General features: G+C 38.1%; 1 protein-coding gene across 1 annotated transcript in view; it reads right to left on the minus strand.

Annotated features, from left to right (window-relative positions):
• Window positions 1–610: 610 nt before the first annotated feature.
• Window positions 611–23,579, minus strand: part of CUL5 (cullin 5) — a 34,303-nt gene continuing 11,334 nt past the window's right edge. Inside the window, exons 5-19 of the mRNA XM_054164546.1 lie at window positions 20,311–20,452; window positions 19,047–19,192; window positions 18,890–18,970; window positions 17,603–17,696; window positions 14,350–14,480; window positions 13,452–13,559; window positions 12,801–12,865; window positions 10,587–10,719; window positions 9,312–9,443; window positions 8,563–8,686; window positions 7,650–7,825; window positions 7,370–7,531; window positions 6,547–6,665; window positions 5,001–5,124; window positions 611–3,851 (exon numbers count right to left, since the gene is read on the minus strand). Coding sequence (XP_054020521.1) covers window positions 3,657–3,851; window positions 5,001–5,124; window positions 6,547–6,665; window positions 7,370–7,531; window positions 7,650–7,825; window positions 8,563–8,686; window positions 9,312–9,443; window positions 10,587–10,719; window positions 12,801–12,865; window positions 13,452–13,559; window positions 14,350–14,480; window positions 17,603–17,696; window positions 18,890–18,970; window positions 19,047–19,192; window positions 20,311–20,452 — 1,932 coding nt within the window. The 3' untranslated portion in view covers window positions 611–3,656. The remainder of the gene's footprint in view (window positions 3,852–5,000; window positions 5,125–6,546; window positions 6,666–7,369; window positions 7,532–7,649; window positions 7,826–8,562; window positions 8,687–9,311; window positions 9,444–10,586; window positions 10,720–12,800; window positions 12,866–13,451; window positions 13,560–14,349; window positions 14,481–17,602; window positions 17,697–18,889; window positions 18,971–19,046; window positions 19,193–20,310; window positions 20,453–23,579) is intronic.

The raw sequence follows: 23,579 nt of genomic DNA on the forward strand, positions 1-23,579 counted from the left end.
GTGGCATTTTTCAGGACCAGTGCCCAAATCCACCTTAAAAATGTTGCAGGGGAAAAGACATGGAAAAATACCTCGCTAAAGGAGTAGTTCTTTTATATTACGTTTTTATTTCGCCAAGAAAATAAATTATACAACTTAAAAAATAAAATTCAAAAAAAATTAAGCAGTACATCAAAATAGTTCAGCTGGACTGCCATACAGAAACTACCACCATTCAAAAATTGTACAGCATTGTCATCTCGGTAGTGGCACACATTCAAAATTGCAAATACCATACGCAGAGAGATAGTACAACTCGGGAACTCAAGTTTGCTCGACACTCCAGACCTACAGATAGTGTACGTGACAGGAAAGCTTTCGTGTGTTGTTCATTTCACAAACATGACCTCCAAGAATTACAAAGAGAGCATCCCAGTCGTTTTTAGATGAAAGATAGAAAACAGTTTCAGATAGCAAATCTTTCTGTAAAACTATCAAAGCTTTTTGCCAACTGTGGTTTGAAAATCTGCACTTGACCGGACAACGGCGTCCCGATGCAAGTCAGTGCTAAGGTGTGAACATTCAAGAACACTTATGTTCAGAAAGGTGAAAAGGAGAAGGTCACGTTGTCTTTTGTTTGGAAATGTCTTTGCATTACAGTCATAAATGAAAGAGAGATGACTGAAAATAGAAGCTAGGGACACCAACTGTGGAAAGAGGAAAATGGAAGACTTCAGAATTGAAACCGAGATCGTCGTCAAGTTGTTGGGACAGAGAAAGATTTAACAGCATTTCTTAATCAAACCCACTAAGAGTGACTGCCCCCCGCCCCCCATTCTGCACCAGGTTTCATTCCATAGCTGTTCACCGTGGCAGTGTGTGTGGCAACGTGTTTTTCAGATGCAGCACCTCTTTTAAGCTAGGTCTTTGGACATACATATTCATAGCTAAAAACTGCAGCCTTAAAAGTGCGTTGTTGCCATATTGCAAGTGAAGAATAGTTCATTTCCATTCAGATCTGAACTCTACCCTCCCCAAAATAACAGTTTACCCCAGGTATCTCCCTGTGCCCCAGGTGATCCTAGTTTTAAGTGCATATTGGTGAAAGTAACCTGATGAAGGATGCTAAATTGATTCTGCATCTGTAACAAATTTGCTGGTGTGAGTCTCAGATTTAATAAAAAACCCAACATCCATTTCCAGTATATATTTAAAGAAAAATGACCATGTCATAGGCACATTACCCATTCTATTTCTGCATCCCAAGTGTTCAGAAATACATAGATAACATTTAGATTGTATTATTTGATGTTTACTGGTTGAGGGAACATGTAGCTCCTTAGCTTTTAGCAACCTGTTGCTTTCTGCATACACTCCTGCTTGCTGACAGCTGTAACTGAGATGCAGTCTCTTACACTCCTCTCTGAAGTCTAAACAAATGGCTTCAAAACCTGCATTACCCCCTTTGCAGCTGTTTCTGTGTGACAGTTTCATACCTGCTCTTCTCTGGTATGGGCTCAAAGTTTTTATGTTTAAAGGTGTGCTCAGACTGCCATTTTCCCCCCAGTTATCCCAAGCGAGCATTTATTACTTTTAAGTTACAAAGACTGAAAGTCTTGCAGCACAAAGTTTTTTATTAGATTTTTGTTTTCTGATGTTGAAATAGTTTTACCAGTTACCTACACAGAGCACCACTTGCTTTTGATTCTGAATTGCAACATCACAGGGCCAACAGAAAAGATGCAATATTTTTTAAACAGCATCTACTTTTGAGTATCAATAAAAGCACGTAACATAAGCTGTGAGACTTCAATCAATGGCAATTGGCCAGGTCTTGATTTCTCTCCATCTCTTGGTACAAAACCCTCACTACCAAAATTCTCTTAAACAGATGCCCATGTACACACTGTCCTCAGGCAGTCACATTGGCATTTACATGAGTGTAGAGCATGCAGCCTGCTGAAGGGTGCAAACAGCCATTCTCGTAAGAGTTTGCTTGTAAACCACTCCTACTGTACACTCTACTGCAACCATGTGAAAGCAAAACTCTTCTTACTTACTTGAAGGTTTTCCTTTTTCACTAAAGCCTCCTCTTCCATCTTTCAATCATCACAGATGATGAGACTCTTAGATGCTGAACTTGAACTGGTTAATTAAAAAACTGTGCACACCTGTGATTTATAGAGTAATATCCACACAGAACTGCATAAAGCTCAACTTACCTTTTGTCCCAAGACAGGCACTCTGCTTGTGATTCACATTATCAGTCCAGTACATTCTGGGACATTTCAGAGTAGCAGAGAGGCAGGCAGTGCCAAACAACTACTTCAGATGATTGAAAATAGAAGAGGTATAATTAAAAAGCTAAAATTCCTGATGTGTATTTGGCACTCTCTCTGCATTTACTAAACAAGGTATTTTTCCTTAGCTTTTTACCATTTCTGTTAAAACTGTATTACCCTGCCAGTTTCAAAATAAAAAACAGAGGGCTTGTTTTTCATACAAAGATGCTGAATTCTAAACAAACCAGTTCAATTGCATTAACCTTGTATGCATATATAAAGTTACCAGTGAGAAATTAGTACAAGGATCTTCAAGTGTTATTTTCCTTCGGGGGCAGCTGTACATTACATACTCTTTAATGCATTCAGATGTACGTAGTCAGACTTAAATATCTGGAATACAAATATTAAATGTACATGAAAATACACTTAATATTTCTGTTTAGTATAACAGACCCACCCATGAAAACTGGTTTTAGAGTGAAGTGTAATTAAAGATAGCTCTACCCTCTCAAAAAGGATTGTAGCAAATCATCCATTCAAATAAGGTAACAATGAATGTAGATCCACTTGTTTACAGCAAACAATTTAAAAACAATGATCCCTTGCTTAAGGAAAAATATCACCCATGACTTGGAATTATTTGTATGTTACTTACGTGTCCATAACTAAAATCCAGTTACTAGACTGAAGCACTGCTCTAGCCAACAGGTTTCAACAGTAACAAATACTTATCAGTTGTGATGCGTGTGTTTGTGTCTCTCAATGGTTATTACACAAAAAGGATCAAAGGACAGTACATTACTCTGTTGATCCAAAACACAAAAGTGAAAGTGCTACTTCTAGTCCTAATTGCATTAAAAAAAAAAAAAGGAACAAAAACAAACAAGAAACCAAAATAATCCCAACCCAACCAAAAAACCAAACCAACAGAAGAACCCCAAACACAAAAAAAAACCCCAACCCAAACCAAAAAACCCCCAAAACAACATCCCAAACAAACCAACCCCAAACAAAACTAATAGCAGTTCCTCAGTGCATGAATATTTGAGTATTTTTTTTTTTTTCCTTGTGCAAGTACTGGTCATCTAAAAACCCAAACCTGTGTTCTTCCTGGTGGGTATAAATCAAATCTACTTTAAAAAGTTCACAATGGGCTCTTCATGAATGCAAGTTTCCCACAAAACAGCATGCTGTTAAAAGTGTGCAACATGAAGGGAATGCCATCATGCTAGCTGAATGAGATTGGCAAAATATAGACCTCTGTAAGGTAAGGCAGGGATTTTTAATACGTAACGAAAAGTCAAAACAAGTCCTCCTGCAGCACAAACTGTTGCAGCTGTCTGTCCAAGCACCCCTCCATTCACGTTCTCAGCATCCTGCAGAGTCCGCCAATTATGCCATGTATATGAAGGTGTTGATATCCGACTCATCTCTTCTGATATATTTGTGCTCTATAAGCCACTCAATTTGCTCTTTTATCATTTTCTTTTGTGGCAAGAACATGTTTTTTAATATTTCTACCAGTTCAGTCTGCAGCTGGGCATTAGTAATTTTCTTCCGCATTTTCATTATTTGGATGATAGCCTCCTGGTGGGGACAAGAGGGGAAAAAAGACAAGTGATTTCTTTTAATGCCTGGGTGAAGTGACAAAGGGAACAAAGCACTGTGGTAAGGCAAGACAGCAAGGAAATCTGCATTTTGCCTTCAAAATCAGATATATGCTGCATTTCTTAGGCTAAGTAGATACCAGACTGCTTTTGCAAAGAAGCCGATGAAGGAAAAGAACAAAACGCTGTCGAAATGCAAGAGAGAAAAGACAAGTCCAGCCACAGGAGAATCTGCAGTGAAATCTTATACCTAGAACATGAATTGCTCAGTAAAACATAGTGCTCATTCACTCCCTGAGCAGGAATCGACATTTCTAGGGTGACTTGTGATATACTTTGGGAATACCTCATGAAATGCAAACAGTCTGAAACTGAACTCAATGATGAGCTCTCATTTCATAAATAAAGTCACACAGTAATTGTTCTGGAAGTATAGCCAGGAAGTCAAGTCAGGAGGTGTAACTAAAATGCACCTGGTGTGGAATCTAATCTGATTGCCAGAACAGACCTGCCATTTGAAGGCAAGATGGGTTTTTTTGAGACTCCATCATGGGTAATGGTCTCTGATGCCCCCCTGCATTAAAGAGTTTTTGGGGTTTTTTTAAGAATTGTCAGCTCAAAAGGTGCTCATGAGCACCTGACCCAAGAACAACCAACCACAAAGCAGAAGCTGCAGTCTATACATCTAAGATGTAGGGTATAAAGTTCCCCTCTAAAGAGAGGGCCTTTCAAAAAGTCATACTGCTATTTCTACACACCCTGATCCCATCTCAGAAATGACTCTCTTCATACAGAGCAAAGAAATCTCAAGATCAACAGTGGTGCTTGTTCATGTTGGTGACTCAAGTCAGTCAACTTTACCATCTGCTGCTGCCACCCCCCACTTAATCTGTTTTGTCCTCTTTACAATTGATGATCTGGTACAAGAGAACAGAAGGCTGATGGCTACAAGCTCACAAACACACAGGCAAAATTCACAAATGCTCTAAGACAAATAGCAAAAGTAAGTTCCAGTGGGACTCAAAAGCATCCACTTCATACATCAACATCCAAATGTGGACAGCATGCAGTACTGGTAAAACAACAACAGAAAGAGGCTAATTTTCTATTCCTCTGGCAGTTTACTTGCCTGTGTTCGTAATATTCTTAGCTGGACTATTCCTTCATTTTCTTCTTCCCGCATTCTCTCTGTAGTAAGTTGCAATCGACCAATCAAATTAATCTTGCCCCTTTTCTGAACTTTAGCATTTTTTCTGAAAAAGTTGTATTGTGTGAAAAACAAGCAAAAAATACACTTTCAATTAAGGAATTCCTGTTAAACTTCAAGTACAGCAGCAAGGAGTGCCATCCCACATCAGACATTCTAGGCTATCCACGCTGCAGCAGGGAGATAGCTGGCATACAGTTCAAAACCCACTGCAGAATGTCTCTGCACAATAAACCCCAACATGCTAGCATTACAGAAAACCCATCAGCTGAAGCTGACAGTGTCCAAAGTTGAAGTTACCAGTGTTATTTAAAGAGTAACAGTTCAGAGAAACTGTTTCAGTCTAACGATATAAAACTAGGGTCCTTCAGAGGAACTGCTTACAGCAAAGCGCAGGAAATCAGACTAGTTAATAGTCTATAAAAAGAACCTCCTATCAGAACAAAAAATGATGACAAAAACCCAAGTATTGTTACAAAGAAAGCTGATGGCATTCATCAGTGGTAACCCACAAAATTTCTGTACAGCCTGTCTCCTATGTCATGCCCCCCCATCACTTCCCGAAGCACACGATCCTGATGACAGGAACGAACGTCATGGCTCTGGGCAAGAAACTAAGCCCCAGGAACTGTCACCCCTCTCTCTCCAGAGATCAAGACGTCCAGCTCCTACTGTGAATGAGGCCTGAAATCTGAGGTTGCTAGCAAGGATCAGTTCTAATTTCTAATCATAGCCATTGATTATAGAGAGGCAAAATCCAAAGTAAAATGTGCTGAATGTGGTTTGTACCGTTTAGACAGTCTCTTTTTATACCATCTTAGGCTCTGAAGGATATTAAAGCACCAGTAAAAGAGCACTGCAATTCCCAGTGAAATAAAGACACTCCTCTCCAGTGAAAGCCACACCAAAGGGCCCAGCTTCTGACAGCATACTGTATCATTAAGCAGTTTTACTTTCTTTTTTAACTTATCACTGAAACTGTGTGTAGTGATCAGTACAACTCTAGTGCTCTGCTTACATACTCTTCCTCCTGCATGAAACCTCATGGGCTCATTAGTAATAGGAAGATGGCAAAACCTCCAGTTTTGCACCTCATGCCTAGGTATTAAAAAAAAAAATCAATTTCACAGAAATCAGAATCATAGAAACATTGACAGGATGCTTGGTTGTATGGTTTAGTTGATTGGGTAGTGTTGGATGATAGGTTGGACACAACGATCCCAAAGGTCTCTTCCAACCTGGTTAATTCTATTCTATTCTATTCTATTTGTCTGAAGTGACTGTTGGATGTCATCAAATCCAAGCACCTTCTTGAAACATGGCTATTGCCCAAACTAAGTGAGGCTAGGGCAGCAAAGCATGTGTCTAGCTATTCTTGAAAACTTTCCAGAATGAGGGTTAGCTTAAAGTGAATTCCTTTAGTTAGAAAATAGCACATTGTTATTTTACTTTTCAAACATCATCTTACATTAAACTGAACTCCTGGTTCACGGAGAAGAGGGTTCCTTCTGTAAAGTCTTTGGGTGAATTGACTTGAGGTTCATACAATAAAACCTGACGTTTCAGCTTTGGAAATGCTACAAGAGACTACAGAGAAAAGGGAGGGGGGGGTGGGGAAAGAATGAAAATAAAACACCAGACTTTCTAAATGGAAACAATCACTTTTTCAGAACATAGGTCACTGCTGTGCAGACTGTAGTAAGAGAACCACGTAGCCTTGTTTGGAGCTGCTAGAGAGCAATACAAAGACACTATTAAAACCAGAGCGGGGACAGAGCTTACCAAATTTCCTTCTGAAATGGGTTGGTGGAAGTAAGTAAAATCATACAAGAAAGTAAAACACATGAACTCATGGCTACAGAATTGGTATTAAATCTGATTTACGTGTTTTCTCTCTATTCTTGAGCTAAATAATTAAAAACCTGACAAACACTGAAGTTGTTTTTAAGCAACATATAAGCCACTGATTTCCTAAAATCTGATCAGTCCCACTACAAACAAACTGTGTGCTTTAGGCAGTATAGGGTCAGAAATACCTTGCTGCTTCCAAAAGTTTACCTTAGTTAATATTGGGTAGAGAGAATGAGTTAATGTAAAGGCTGTGTGTGCTCAGCAGTAGTGCAAGGAAGCCAGCATTACAACTGATTCATGAGCAAGTAAGGCACTCATGTTTCTCACGTTTCAAAGTGACAGTGTTTTCAGTGTTACCTGACAGCTCTTTAAAAACACTAATCCAGTATTTCTGAGTGAAAAAAATAGGAAGAAATCTGTTTCAAGAGAAAGGGAAATACCCATAAAGTCCTCCTAAGTTCTGCATCAGGGAGTTCAGTTGCCAGTTTAAGATTTTCAAAGCTGATCTTCTCTCTGGGTCTTTGGTTCCATGCAAAAAGCACAGCTAGCTGAAATGTTGTTACCTCCAAGTCGTACTGGCCAACCTCATTCTTAAATGTTATCTGTGAACAGAATGACAAGTGTCCTTATGAGCCTTTCTGGATCACAAGCATTCCTACTACTATAAATACACAGAAAGCACAGCCATTGAGACTGATACACTGAAAACCACACACTTACAATTCCATTGGACATGAGGTGGTGCCAGTGCAGTTTTCTACCACTGTGATTCTTTTTATAGAATTCTTCAACTTCTGGGATGAGATCTTCTAATTCAGTGGGCAGGGAGACAAACACCTTCTCAGAACTTCGGGACCAGGCACCAGCATTTAATATTTTAATATTCACAGAGTCAGCTGTAAGACAATATTGGATTCTATGAATCTCCAAGATAAAACGGATTGGGTGGGGTTTTTCTTACCCTAAATACAATTATGGCACACTGAATTTTCAGAAAGCAGCAGGGTGTCTACCTACTTAAACATTATGGTACTCCAATTTATGCACCACTGGCTTTCTGCCAGCAAGACTGACTGAAATCTTCAAGGTTTTTTTCAGCTTGCCTCTGCAGAGCTCCTTAAGCCCTGATGCAGCTTTATAGCTGATGCTTGTAAGCACTACTCAAGGGTTTTCAGCTGCAGCAGGTCCAAAGCTGCATGTTCCTCAGCCTCTCTCATCAGTGAAATTGAACCTCAGAAATCTGATTTGAGCTCTCCATAGCATGCATCCAGCTCTCCTGCTGGCAGATAAAGGGGGAGCACAGCATGAAGCACTCACAAGGAATGATGAAGGCAAAGAAGCAGCGGGTAGTTCAGGCATTCACCTGGTTAATACTGATTCAAGCCCCTGCTTGCAATCTGTAAGAGTAGGGAGTTTGTATCTACAAGACTGCTCACAATGAAACCCCACAGTAACTTACAGAATGATGGAGCTCCAGCATCAACTGTAAGAGAAAGCAGATTCTACAGACACTTCCAATCTAGGAGTTAACAAAGCCCTGAAGACTATGTTTCATCTGCAGTTGATTTAATTTTTAACAGAATTATTTTTCACAAATACAAACTAAAAATAGCAAATCATATGACAACAATACCTGGTAAAGCAAGTTTATTATTCTTGTGCATTTCTTTGAAGGCCTGGTTCAAGTCTTCAGACACTTTGATATCTTGGAACATTCTAGCCAGCTTGTTCACATAGTCTGCTGGCATTCCCACTTCCTGTATGAACGAAGAGAACACTAAACTATGACACAGACAACTATGATCAAAAACCTTTATATTAAAAATAAGCAGCTCAAACAAATGAAGAGCATTGAAGTACAGAGATATTATCACTTTACAGTAATAGCTCATCTGCAATAAAACAGAAACGAGCTTTTTGCATGTATCGCAGGGAGATAACCCTTAAGGGCCCACGTTCATTCTTTGCAAAGAAATCCAAATGCTGAAGAACATTTGCACACATTGAGGAATCAATGAGTTCAGAAATTTGAAGGAATGTTTCAGGCATGTAAATAATATTCTAATCTATGTAAAAATTCACAATTAGAAAGCACCTCACATTATTTACATATCTTAATGAGTGCACTTCATTTTTGCTCATTTGCATTTGGAATACATGAAGCTTCAAAGAATCAGACATGAAACATTTTAAAATCTATCACTACCATTACCACTATGAGGATCAACATTTCTCCTACAAATGTGTGCAGTAAAACCAGAAGTTGACCTCAGTGGCCTGCTATTTAAGACAGAACTCACCAAGAAGGCTATCTAAGTTGAAGAGTGGGAATTAATACCACAAGAGGCACAACCAAAGACAGAGAGACATGCAGCTACTTACTCTGAGCCATTCCACCATATTTTCCTCAATTTCACTATCAGCTGATATATCTAGTATCAGGCGTCTTGTTAAGTGAGCTTTGTGATACCGCATGAAAACGTCTTTATTCTGTACATATTTAAGTACCAAAAGCTGTTCAAAAAAGGAGATTTTGATATATTTATTTACATTGTCAATCAGACAAGTCTTTGAATGCTGATCTAATGACACTGTAGACTATGAAGTATAAAGACTACTTGACGTTGAGAGCAATTGAATAAATCCTGTCACAGGCATCAGCTATGAATCTTTCATACACTTTGCTTTTCTTCATTTGTCAACCATTATGAACCTTCTCTTAAATCACCAAAGGCATTGACATTGATATGTAAAACCTCCTGTAGTGCTTTCTAGACTGACATTAGTTACTGCAATACATTACAGTGCTACAGGCATTTATTTAGCATATTGACTTTTGGAACTGACACAGAGACATAAAACACTGCATGGTTTACAGGGTTTAAACACACACATTCGGTGACATAAACTCTGTCATTATACATCGCCTAACTGTTTCTGGTTTTGAGCCAGCAGTGTGCCCAGGTGGCCAAGAGGGCCAGTGGCATCCTGGCCTGTATTAGGAATAGTGGGGTCAGCAGGAGTAGGGAGGTCATTGTGCCCCTGTACTCTGCATTGGTTAGGCCACACCTTGAGTACTGTGTCCAGTTCTGGGCCCCTCAGTTTAAGAAGGTCATTGAGTTGCTGGAACGTGTCCAGAGAAGGGCAACAAGGCTGGGGAGAGGTCTTGAGCACAAGCCCTGTGAGGAGAGGCTGAGGGAGCTGGAGTTGTTTAGCCTGGAGAGGAGGCGGCTCAGGGGTGACCTCATTGCTCTCTACAACTACCTTAAAGGTGGTTGTAGCCAGGAAGGGGTTGGTCTCTTCTCCCAGGCAACCAGCACCAGAACAAGAGGACACAGTCTCAAGCTGCACCAGGGGAAGTTTAGGCTCGAGGTGAGGAGAAAGTTCTTCACTGAGAGAGTCATTCATCATTGGAATGGGCTGCCCAGGGAGGTGGTAGAGTCACCATCCCTGGAGGTGTTCAAGAGGGGACTGGACGTGGCACTTGGTGCCATGGTCTAGTCATGAGGTCTGTGGAGACAGGTCGGACTCGATGATCTTTGAGGTCTCTTCCAACCTTAGTGATACTGTAAAGATCAAGGCCTCGACACACATCAGGAAACAAAACAAACAAATTCACTCTTTAGAATAATTGAGAAGCAGAAAGGAAGAACATACCACTTCTTTAAGCTTTGCTTCAATTTCTTCAGAGGTTAGTTTTTTGCTTAGTGGTGTTTTTCTTAGCAACATGTCACAGTAATTAGCAAGAAGCTCCGGGCATTTGGACTCTGGCTGTGTTTTCAGTCCAACGCTAAATAGAACAACAACAATGTATCTTCAAACCATATAGAATACTGCTGTCCTGGAGTAGTCACACTGTTAACACCACAGACCATTCTTGCTAGGTCCCCTTGCCAAGGATTCATAGCCTTGTTAAACTAATTAAAAACCAAGGGTAACTCTTTTCTTCTTGAAAGCATAAACACTAAAACATTTTCCAACAGCTTCTACAGCTTGAACATTCAAAGTGCTTTTACTTTTAGAGCTCCGACAATAAAAAAGTTGAAACTAGTTTGAAACAACTGAACATTGCATGGCACCAAGTATTGCAGTAAAGCATTATCAAATGCTGCAGTGAAATGTTTCACTCATCTTGTCAGTATGCACTAGTGAAAATCTCAAGAACAGCCTCCTGTGCTGCATTTCAGACTGCAAAACATAAACCAGCTATCCCGGAGTAACAGAATAAAGCTACTTTAACAGGTATAAACAGCATACTAACAGCTGGGAGATTTAAAGCAGATTACAGAGCTGAACAAGAAGATGCTACAGCAGACAGACTATGGTTCTTCAAAACACATGCAAGCACAAAGTCATGTTCTGAGTCTGTCTAAACTGGTGAATAAAACAATCCCAAGGACTAATCTCTATTTCGAGAGTCAGATGGCACCAACTTCATTGCTACTCTCAAAGACCCAAAATGAAGGCAGTAAGAGAAGCAGGTAGGAAGCTGTGGGGAAGCTCAGGAATCCAGTGTTCTCACTCATTCTCTCACCCACTCATCAACTTGTGCTAAAACTCTTAAGAAGACTTGTCCTTTGTAATTCATGAAGTAGGTTGCAAGCTAGTGTCTTCATTCCTCTTACAGACCATTTGGAGTAAAAAATAGTCTTTTGTTTATTACATGACAAAACTCTTTAACCAGTGTGTTCCCAGGTATTTCTGAACAGAAGTCTTCAAGACCCTGACAGCAATGAAAAATGACCAAATTACATATCCTTAGGCTGAACTTAATGGCACGTGTTAAGCAGGGTAAGGCTTCATTCTACTTAAACCCAGCTGCATATGAAAACTATTTCAAAGAGCTTGGGAAAAAGAATGCTGAACAGAAGACCACTGCCATCATGGTAGCTCCTAAGAAATCCCTAGACAGGCTTAACTTCAAGACTGAAGTGCAGCTTGAATGACATATTGATTTGGACGCTCCCAGGGAAAAGGAAAACATCCACAGAGACCTCAAAATCTTCTACCTTGGCTACATCTATATGAAGCATACAAAGGAGGGGTCTAGTCTTTTGTTTTATGTTACTAGATGAACATTTTCACAAGCAAGGCTAACCCCTGTCCTGGCTTACCATTAGTCCAAAACCAGAATGCTGAGCAGGTATTACAACCATTCATCCCTAACTAGAAGTAACTGGAAAGAGAAACTAGCAGCTCAGCCACATTAAGTTTTCTTCTGTAGTAAATATGACTACGAACTATATATAAGCCACCCCAACCACCTAAATACATCCAGATTTTGACTCAAGTGGAACATCTCATATGAAATGTTAACAATCAGTTAACTGACTGCTACTTTCTCTTGACTGACTTAAGAGTGGCCACTCTAAGCATGGCTCTTCTTGAGTCACACAGGTCTGTTTATTCTACTGAAGTCTAATTCTGCACTGAAACAAAAATGTTAACAACCCAGACAAGTCCCACTCACAGATGGCACAAGAGGAGGTGGCAAACAGCTTGTGGATGGCTGGTTACACCTTAATCAGCCAGTTATCCCCATAAAGATTACTGCCTGTTTTCCCCAGGCCTTTTATTCAAGTTGTGGCAGTGTTATAGACTTCAGGTTTTTGCAATTAATAACCCAGGGAGGTAGTATTAAATTCAGCTAGCAACTGGACTCATTACTATAAAAGAATGGATCATCAATTACTACAAGTAAATTTGAGTTTATGCAGCATGCTATTAACTGGTTCATTGCCATGCGAAGGGTGTCTTACCAGAGAACACAAAGAACTTCTCAACAGTGTTACTTTTTAAAGAGCTATTTCAAAAGAGAAGCTCAATCTTTACCAACTTAAACCAGCCTCACATAAAGTTTAGAAGGCTTACCCCTTTTGCTTCAATGGCAATTCAAGTTTAAATATCGTAGCGTCATTCACAACTGCTTTGTACGCCTAGAAAATAGTAACAGATTATTATTTCTTCATTCAATTTGTCTTTATGATACAAGTCACAGAAGCTTTATCTCTTTTTTACATTACTGTAACATGAAATTAATCTGATTATTTTTATTAGCCCAAAGTTTGCAGATCCAATTTTTTTAATAGGAGTTCAAATTCTATGACTAAGTTTCTCCTTAACTGATATTTTGCACTGTCCTCTTTTTCATTAACATTCTACCTTCCTTTAAAAGCAAAAGGTTAGGAAAGGATTGCAGGCTGAAGTCATGAGAACATGCAAATACACAGTAAATTTTAAACATATTGATAGAATCAGACATTAAGGTGTTCAACACAAAGATCATCTCCTGATGTGCTTCATAACGCTACAAAGCCGTACACAAATGCGACTTCATGCACAACTACAATAGAAATTGAAAGCTCATCAGTCAGTAGCAAGCACTAATGTTTTAGTCTGCATACTTACTAGAGTATTAGCAGCTTCTGGACTTAACAGCAAATGAACACAAAGATTTCAGAGACATCACAACATGAATGACACTACTTAAACTGAAAGCAAATAATCAGGAGAAACACATACCTTATCTCTTGCAGTAAGAAATCTTGGATCATCTTGAAAAGCTTCTTTAACCAACTTACTAAATCGATTAAATAGCGTCAGCAATTGCTCTACATATTTTTCAGAATCCTAAAGTTAAGAGGTAAAAATCAAATAAGAATCAGGCTCCATAAAATTCAGTGTGAACTTACATATCTGTAATAATGTAGTATCTCCAAGTCTGCATACTGAAGATGAGCATTTAATCTTTATTCTCTGTGCTGAAGAGCCCCATGACATGTAAGCTTCACCAAAGACTTTTAGGATAGTGTTTCTGATATGTAAATATATATATATACACACACAAAAAACACCCAAACAACCACCCTTCATATTTTCAACTACTATATTATAACCTCTGAACATTAAAAAAAAAAAAAGAAGAAACCCTTTCAAGGATTAATAAAAGGCACATCCTAATTGCTACAGATACTAAGGCCTCCTAGACCCAGAGAAAAAGACAACAAATAGCTGAAAAAGAACAGCGAGGAAAAAAGAATCATTTACTTCCACACTGAACAACAACTCCAGATTGGAAGCAAATTTGAAATTTCATCAGGAAGGCAAGAATGCTGAAAAACATGATTATGCCTTTTTAGTTAAGATACCAACACAATGTAAGTATCCAATGCACTCAGTTTATAACATTTCCTTTACTGCAAATGGGATTCATCTTTCAAAGTTGTGACTAAAACCAGAAAGAATAAAAAAAAATAAATATTCTAAAGTTACTTAAAACTTCCAGTGGATCAGAATTTGATGTTTAAAGATAAAATCTTCAACATCTTATTTCCATTCATATGTATGTCTCACAAAGAGTACTTAACTTCTGCAAAGTTGTGGTTTTCATTGTTACTTGATGAAAAAACAATGCACTTACAGTAGTAATAGTTTCAGCAGCTGCTACCATATCTGCAAGTCCAGCACTAACAATATGCTCTTCCAAGTCCTTTAGCATAGGCTCTATGCCATTCGGAACTTTATCCATCAGTGAGAACATTAAATGCAACTCTGAAAGATATAAATACTGATAAAGTCACCAGTCAAAGATGAAAAACAAACACACTGCATTTCTGCTAGAGAGAGCTCAAGTGGAACACTGCTTATGTAAAGAATGGATAATCTAATAAATCCCTTAAAAGGAGAGGTCTTTTGAATACTGTTCCAATTCCAGCCCCACAAGGAGATCCTTCTGGTGGTAAAAAAAAATACTTACTTCAACATAGTATTTGCTTATGCATATCATATCACAAGCTTGAATAAAACTCCCTAAAGTCAGCGGCAATTTGGAATAAATCCAAGTTCCCAGTATAACTGCCTTAAAATCCCTGGCAAAAATGGATCTCTTATTTGAAGGTCTACAGGAGTTTATGCAGGACATGGGATGGATTCAAGGTGTTATTTTTTTAAATTGAAGCCAAACAGAGCTGTCTTTATCTTCCAATACCATCTACAACATTTTAAATCAAAAGCATGCCAAATTCTAAAGTAACAAAACCTTACTGAGTTAAACAGCATTCTCTCCTTTCTGTTTTTCAAAAGAATTTGTTCAGTTTTTCTGAAAGTTATCAGTTCAAAAACTCTAAAAACTAATAGGGTTTGTCTACTTTATGTGACGGTATTTCAATACTGCTAATTCTAAAAACAAACACAAAATGGAAAAGTACTGAAACCAACCATACTGATAAAGCTGTTCACAAAGGAACACCTGGATTAAAGCCACCAGATTGTTTTAAAGACCACAAAGATTTGAACTAAACACAGCAAAGGATTCTGCTTAATGAAGTGGAACTAACCAATCACATATTCTGATTGGCAACACCAAGATCCTGTCACCTCTGACAATTCAATAAATACATACATAGAATACATGAAATATGTTATCAACTTCTGTATCTTAACAACTGTTGCAGAACCAAATAGAAAAGCAAAGCACAGAGAAGAAAAAAAGTCCTTTAAGAACAATGCAAATAAAAGAATGCAAGCTACAAATGACCTTCAATGAGAACTTACAACGCTACTAGACACAACTCGTGATGGGTTAAACAATGAGAGGTCAGAGGTATACTCAGTGCAATTTAGACATATTGTAAATGATGGCAGCGCTGTCTTACACAGGGTAAGTCCAAAAAGCTCAGTCAACTTTTACTGGATCTTTTCATCCATACTTCAAAAAAGGGTGAGAGGGAGGAAGAGTTGGTGGAAAGAAGGAAACAAGGAGATATATAAAAGGATTCTATAACTGGTTCTGTAAACTAGTGATGGCATGAATAATTCAAGGGAAAAAAATAAAAATCAGTGGTTTCTCCTAATAAATGGTGGCAAAGGAAGACTTTGCTGCATCCCTAGGAACCTAAAAAGCCCGGATTCTTCAAAGACAGATTTCAAAGTGACAAAACCAAAACTGGTTTTCACTGGAATTTCTCTCAAAATACATTATGACACTGAAAGGCAAAAAAACTCACATTGTAGCTGTTGGGACACTAAAGTTGTGTTTTCACTTTGTGCTTATAAAAGCCAAATGTACTTTTTATTTCTGTTATGAAGTGTTTAAAAATGAAATTTAAGGCTCCCATCTCTAATACTACAAGCAATAAAAACCACTAAGCAAATTCTGAAGAGCATTTGCAAGTTACACATCTTTGATAGTTTCTAGTTGAAAAATATTATGGCTGCCTTCCTTTGCATGGCATGTAAATACTAGGTACTTAATGTAACAGTGTATTTTACAGCAGTGCCCAGCTCATAGTCAAAACACCCAGTTCTTTTAATAAAGAACACATAATGAAATTCTTTGGGGTGAATAAGGACATATGAATAAGCCAAGTACTGCAGAGTATCATGTATAGCTCCAGTATTTAAATAAATTATTATCTGCACCTGTTACCTTCATGAAAACATTTTAAACAGCATAGAAAGGTCTAGGGAAAAACAAGAAAGGAAAAAAAAGAAAGAAAATAATAAGGCTTACAAGAGATGCTTGAGTTCTTATATACTACACTGAAGTATTTTATTTCCAAACAGTATCACAGGACAAACATAACCACAAGGGAAGTGTGGACAGTGTTTCTAAAGGAAGATGCTTTGGATGCTGTAGACGAAACCTTCTGAAGCTCTGCATTTAAATAAGCTTCTTGTACTCTCCCAAAGACTGTAACATACACTCATAAGAAGTTTGGTGACTTTCTAAATTTAGCTCTGGATCACTGCCAGAAATCATGCAGCCAGATGAGCAGATCAGTATGACATACTTTTGAGGTCAAGTATTTTCTGAAATGCTAGCTTTAGAAGTGAGTATTTCCTACACTGTTCTGTCATAAAAGAGTTTTTACATTTGCACAGAAATTAAAACTTCACACAGACATTAGTAAGTGTTCCCTGGCTGCAGTATAGAGACTTCAAAACAACAACAAAATTAACCTGAGATTTCACTTTTTCCCCCACCTCCTTTTCAATTTCCCTACTTGAATTATGACATTTTAATGACTTGTGCAGTTTGGTTTACCACACAGGACCAACACAAGACATCTGAATTACACTAAGCTCTCACTTCATGGCAGTGGAGTTAAAAAAACAACACCAGACCTGTGAAAAACTTCAAAAGGCATGCAGAGCTAACTTTTAACACTCACAGTGGCCTACTAGCTATAAAACCAGAGGAAAAACTTGCAGAGAGTTTGTTTGTTGACCTGCACCAACAATCAGAATAAGAAAAAAAATTCTCCCTGCTTTTCAGGAAAACATCATTGTAAACAGATGCTTCCCTTCTTTTTCCAAGTGGAAGATGATTGTGGGGGTGCAATGAAGGGGGAGTGGTAACAGTTGCCAGAGTTAGTCAACATGAGGAAAGTAAGTTGTGGGAAAAATAAAGAAAACAGCACATAAAAGCAGGCTGAGAGCTATCCAGACATTCATATTAGCATACTGCACATACAGATTTCAGAAGTGATATTAAAACACTTAATCAATGATGGCAATTTCTTGTGAGATAAAATTGCCCACGTGCAGCAGTATCTTATCTAGGAAACACTGCCCTCATCTATTAAAATCAGTAATCTGATACATCTACAAACAAATCTATTTTTACACAGTTGATGCTGAGTTTGTCGTGCAGTTCTTGAAGCTTCACTTACTTTCTGTTTCATTTCGTTTGATCATGCCTTGGCATTCAGCTAAAATAGTCTCTTTAAAAGATGTCACCAGGGCATTGACACAGCACTCCATCAGCTGAAATATATTAAACACAGAATTAGCTCATTTAACCATCTGAACACCAAAGCCTATCTCAAGTTTGCCATGACACAAAACTTAGCCTGTTCTCTACAACTACGCTCTGTAAAAACAAATTAATTCACTGATTCATGAAAGTATGTGAAAGTTTGAATGAAATCTATAAAGGAAATTGCATTTCTTCAAAACGTCTAAGTTCGTAAACATGGTGAACTCTCTCTCAAACCAGTAAGGAGCTTCGTATTTCCGTCACCTCTTTTCTCTCAAGGGAGCTCTCACTTTCGGAACATCAACTACCCTACTTAGTTTCCAAGTATACATCCAAGAGCTAAGAATAGTTCTCATTCCAGCATACTCTTATTTGGCCCAGGCTGGTTGGCTTGAACAAGACACTATGAGTAGATCTGGAACAGAGACTGCTTGTACATGTCAAGACCATCTCTATTTTTTTTTCCCTCAGCCTCTTTATATGGGTCACAAATTTATTGCTGTGCAAAATGAAAGACTTAGAAGTTAGCAAAAGCCACAAAATACATTTTGATCCACCGCAGAAAACACAGATTTGAAGGGCTCTTATTTAAAATGACCTGTTCCCTGAACAAATTTCAGCATACTCATGAACTACTCACTGCAGTTAAATCTTTCTCCAGAATCTGAATGATGTAAAACACTGCTCAAGGTGGGGAAGGAAAAAAAAAAAAAAGAAATAACATCCTTTGTATTAAAAGGCTATATTTCAGCCTAACAGGAGATTTTGAATGATATTTTAATGATGTTTTAATGCTATTTCTATTGCACCTGTTGATTACGATGAATGAGAGCTCGCTCTTTCAGGAATTCTAAATGAGCCATTCTCTGCTAGCTTATTTTCAAATACCATCCTTACTGGCTGGTAAGAGTAGGGGAAAATCATATCTTACTCAAAATGAAATAATAAAAATCAACTTGAATTAAAACCTGCCCTTCTGTCTTAAATTCTGACCTACACATCTGTGGCAATTGTAAATTGCTAGATACAGGATACAGAATTCTGCAAGAAAAATATAGAATGGGTGACTAAACCCATACAATCAAACAGTTTTACATCAATCTACTGCTACCAAATAATACTGCAACACACACACAAACACTACAATGTAGTAACACTTTAACTGTAAAATACCACAAGTGTTCTACACATCTATACTTACTGCTTCCACTGAGTTACATTCACGTCTTGTTTCTAAATACCGTAGTGCTCTTTTCTCCTCTTCTTTTAGTTTAGCATCTGCCTGCGCAAAAGTAGACCAACAATCATTTTAAGTACTAACACTTTCAGTAGAGAGTTACAACAGAGTTTTTACTTACATATTTCATATAATTCTGTACACCATTTTGCTGTAAATAAGAAGGAGCCTGTGTTCTATAAAACCTCTCTGTTGAATCCAAGTAGGCCTTTTCAAAGTTATCCCGATATATCTGAAGTTTATCTTCAGGATTAGAACAAAGGTTCACTGCAAAGAGAAAAGTCCAAACTTACTCTCAAGTCCTGGAAACTTACATGGTTAAAAAAAAAAAAATAAAAAATCAGCAAATCTCTCTCACTTAAGTGAGTCTTGTACTAGTGGCTGCATTGAACAGAAGAATCCTATAAATACACTCTGATCCCTACAGGTAGCAAAAATTGTCCCATCTTTGCTCCAAAAACATTTAGATTAACTATAGAAAAGTAACTACACAATGAACTGCATGCCCATCTCCAGCATTTGAGAGATTCAAACATGGCTAGGAGAAATACACATATGATTGCAAAACTGGGAGGTAAAAAGGGAAAAAAGCAACCAAGCAAGCAAAAAGCTCACTACAATGCCTCAACAAAAATTTGTTCACCTGAATAAACAAAGAGCTTTTTTTAGACAGGTACTCCAACTTTAGTGTCTTCATTTGAGACATTTATTTATTTATATATCTGTGCATTGTGGGGGATTTGTTTGTTTGTTTTGGTGCTCTTTTTGGTGTTTTTTTCCCCCCCATGTTTTACACGAATGGAAACAGTGAGTTTACTGCTATCCAGAAGTGCTTTGCACTCTTTGGAAAAAAATTTCCACTTTCCTCTCAACTGTTACAGAAATAAATAATAAAACCAGTCTTTAAATGGAACATGCTAAAAAAAAAAAATATTAGAATTGGACATCTATAAAGCCACCTGAATGTATTAAGCACAAGCTTAATTCAAAAGGTTGCAGAACTTTGAAGAAAACAGTGAAAGGTCAGAGAAGCTGCAGAGACACAGATTTGTTCGGCAAAGAAGAAAACACAGTGTTATACACGGCCTGTTTAGCATTTCTTCTTCAAACTGATCCAAGAAATCAGAAACAGTATGGAAAGGAGCAGAGACATCAGGTAATATCTGTGACCCTAAAAGATCCAAATGTAGTTTGCCCTTCAAAAACACTCATTTTATAGTAACTAATATGTAGCTAGATCACTTAGAAGTTAAACAGAAATTAACCAGTATCACACACCACCACCACCACAAAAAAGCTAGGTTCATTCACATGGTAACTTTGTATGATGGTAATTCAGTTATTAAACTAAGGAGACAACAGAGATTAGTGTGTGCAAGACATACCATATGATTCTCGAACTCCAATAACAAGCTGAGAGTCGAAAGCTTCTCCTAGTCTTTCAGCATGAACTAGCTTCATTGCACTGTCCTGAAGTCTATTTTTAATATTTGAAAATATGGATTCATTCCACGTATCTAGCATGAGCTGTGTGTTAGGAAGAAAAAAAACCCCAAACTTGTTAGAAAGGTAGGCTCAGATCTAAGTTTATGCAAAAGAAATACAAGAAATTAGAAATAAATAATTTAGTGTCACAGAATGGTAGGGGTTGGAAGGGAACTATAGCCCACCCCTCTCCAGGGCTCACACAGGTTCACCTAAACCAGGTTACACACAAGTATCCAGGGGGGGTTTGAAAGTCTCCGGAGAAGGAGACTCCACAACCTGCCTGGGAAGCCTGTTTCAATGCTCCATCACCCTCAAAGTAATGAAATTTTTCCAAGTGAAACCTCCTGTGTTCTAGTTTGTACCCACTGCCCCTTGTCCTATCACTGGCCACTACTGAAAAGAGCCCAACCCCATCCTCACGATGTCCACTCTTTAGTTATTTCTATGCATTTGTAAGATCCCCTCATAGTCTTCTCTTTTCCAGACCAAAAAGTCCCAGGTCTCTCAGTCTCGCCTCACAAGAGAGATGGTCCAGTTCCCTAATCATCTCTGTGGCCTTCTATTTGACTCTCTCCAGTTGTTCCCTGTCCTTGAACTGTGAACAATATTCCAAATGCTGCCTCACCAAGGCAGAAAGGGACAAGACCCTCCCTTGACCTGCTGGCCACACTCTTCTTAATGCACCTCAGAATTCCTATTGGCCTTCTTGGCCACAAGGACACACTGCTGACTCACAGTGAACTTCTTGTCCACCAGCACTCCTAGGTCCTTACATTTGTAATGCAATTTTCAGGTTACATACAGCAATTAAATCTCCTTAGAACTTGATCTTGCTCTGAACTCACTGTAGAATTAATATTCTACTTACATTACAAGCTTAATTTACTGAACTGGACAGATATTGGAAGCACTATTTGATTCATAAATTAATTCAGAACGCTGTATTATTTCTACAGTTCTCAGTAATCAATCAAGTAACTTTTCCAGCAATGCAATGTGTCAGGAGTTCCAACTCCAGGTGGTACTTTTGAGCCAAACATCCAAATATAGCTTACCATTTGGCAGGCTCAGTCTTAAACAAAACAAAACCTCAATTGACACCATCGTTATGTGGGGGAAAAAAAGAAGTTTTGGGTTTACCTAACATTCAGTATGCAAGTAATGCATATATAAAAACATAAATCATAGAATTGTTTTGGTTGGAAAATATTTCCAGTCCAGCCATGAACCTAACACCACCACGGCCTTTAAATCACATCACAAAGCACCACATACTTCATAAAAAGCTCCAAACCTTATCTAAGCACTGCAAAGTTTTAAAGTTAGTTATGGAGGCTGCTACCCAACTCCTCATCACTCAAAGAGTCCCTTCATACTCCACTGTCTGATTTTATTTTTTCTCATGAGCACTGCTGATACTGCTGTAGGTGCATAGCATTCCACCTGATCACCAGCCCCAAGGTGCTACAGCTGAGCAGTATGAAAAAGAGCCCTGACATACTTATGCCTACCTAAGCTCCACCAGCTGTTCAGTGGTTGATACTCATAGCATGCTACGTGTTTGCTACAAAACCTTTGCTTTAGGATTCAAGTTACTGCAGTAAGTTACTTACAGTATCTTCAAACATGACACCAGCTGCTATGAACATCATTTATGTATGCCAATTCTCAGCCTGCACTGGCGGTGGAAAGCACGTTGAACCAAGGAAATTTACCAGCTCAAGCTTCACCGTATAACTGTGAATAAACTTACTAAAAACCTAGCTTAGAGTGACTTGATGGGGTTGTATAGCTAAGTTAAAAATAAAGGCTAGAGGGTCTTACTTAATGCTTGCTTTTTAAGTTTTAGATTTTAACACAGCAAGCACCTAATAGATGTTGCCATCCTTTATCCTTTACTTCTGCATAACCAGGTCTCAATTTCAGCTAAATTTCCATTTCTGACACCAAAGTCATGTATCTTGGAAGGAAATTACTGGTCAAAATATTGCAGCATTCTTAGAAACAAAACTTTATTTGATTACATGTCCTCAGTTATTTATTTCATTATGACCTTCAGCAGTGAATAAGAAATTACTACACAGGTTCAAGACTCTGGGTATTGAGGTTCCAATCTTCAGATGGTCCTAATTGGAACGCATGAGAGAGAAGGCACATCTCTATCAGCTTCAGACCTGAACAAAATTGTTTCTTTCTCCTTACTACTTTCTCCACTCCACTTTTTTTTTTTTAACTTTCATTTCTTAGTTCTCTTGCCTTCTGCATACAGCACTGAAAAGTTCAAGTTTGCCAGATACTAGAAACCCTAGTAAAATCACATGCCTTCTCCAACAAACAATGAAAACACAGAAAAGGTAATTTGAACTGGTGATCCTCTCTGCCATTTCTTCAAGAGGAATAGAGGATCAGATTTCAAAATAGGAAAGAAAAAAAACCAACTTGCCCAAAGTAATGCACTTGAACTATTTTTGTTCTTCCCATCCTAAAGATAGGGGAAACAGATTAAAATGATCTTCAGTACCAAATGAAAGAATACAAACAGAAATCTGATTTCCCTACAGATACTTTCTGCAATGAAAAGGGATAATGTGTTACGTCAAACTAAAGAACTTAGCACTTTACAACTACTTTGCTCCATTTTTTATTTTTTTTTTAAATAATAAAAGACTAAAGCAATTTCAAGGACAATTATTCATGGACAATTATTCATGACAATCAGAACACTGAACATTCCATACTCAAAACCCTCCCCTGTTTGATATAAAATAGTAAAAATACCACATTCACAGGATTCTACATGTTCAATCTTTTCATTGACACGACTGACAGTTTGGAGAAAACAGGGAAATGAGTTTAAAATGACATATTTAATTGGTCATTTATAAAATGTGGAGATGTGCTCAAATTAAGATCTTGGCCCAGTGAAATAAACTAGGAGTACAAAAGCTACTCATGTGCATATACAAGTACACTTGCTACTTGCAAATACAGAAACAAAAGGTGAATTTACAACTGCCTCCTGCCCCAGGATTCAAGTCGTAATTAAAAACCAGGTAAACAGAAAACCCAAACAAACTGAATGCCTCAGGAAGAAGTGGTTTCATCATGTGAACAAAACACTTAACAGCCAAAGCAAAACTAAAGGAACAGAATGAAACTATTAAGT

The sequence above is a fragment of the Dryobates pubescens genome, chromosome 10, assembly GCF_014839835.1.
Source record: "Dryobates pubescens isolate bDryPub1 chromosome 10, bDryPub1.pri, whole genome shotgun sequence".
Classification (NCBI taxonomy): Eukaryota; Metazoa; Chordata; class Aves; order Piciformes; family Picidae; genus Dryobates; species Dryobates pubescens.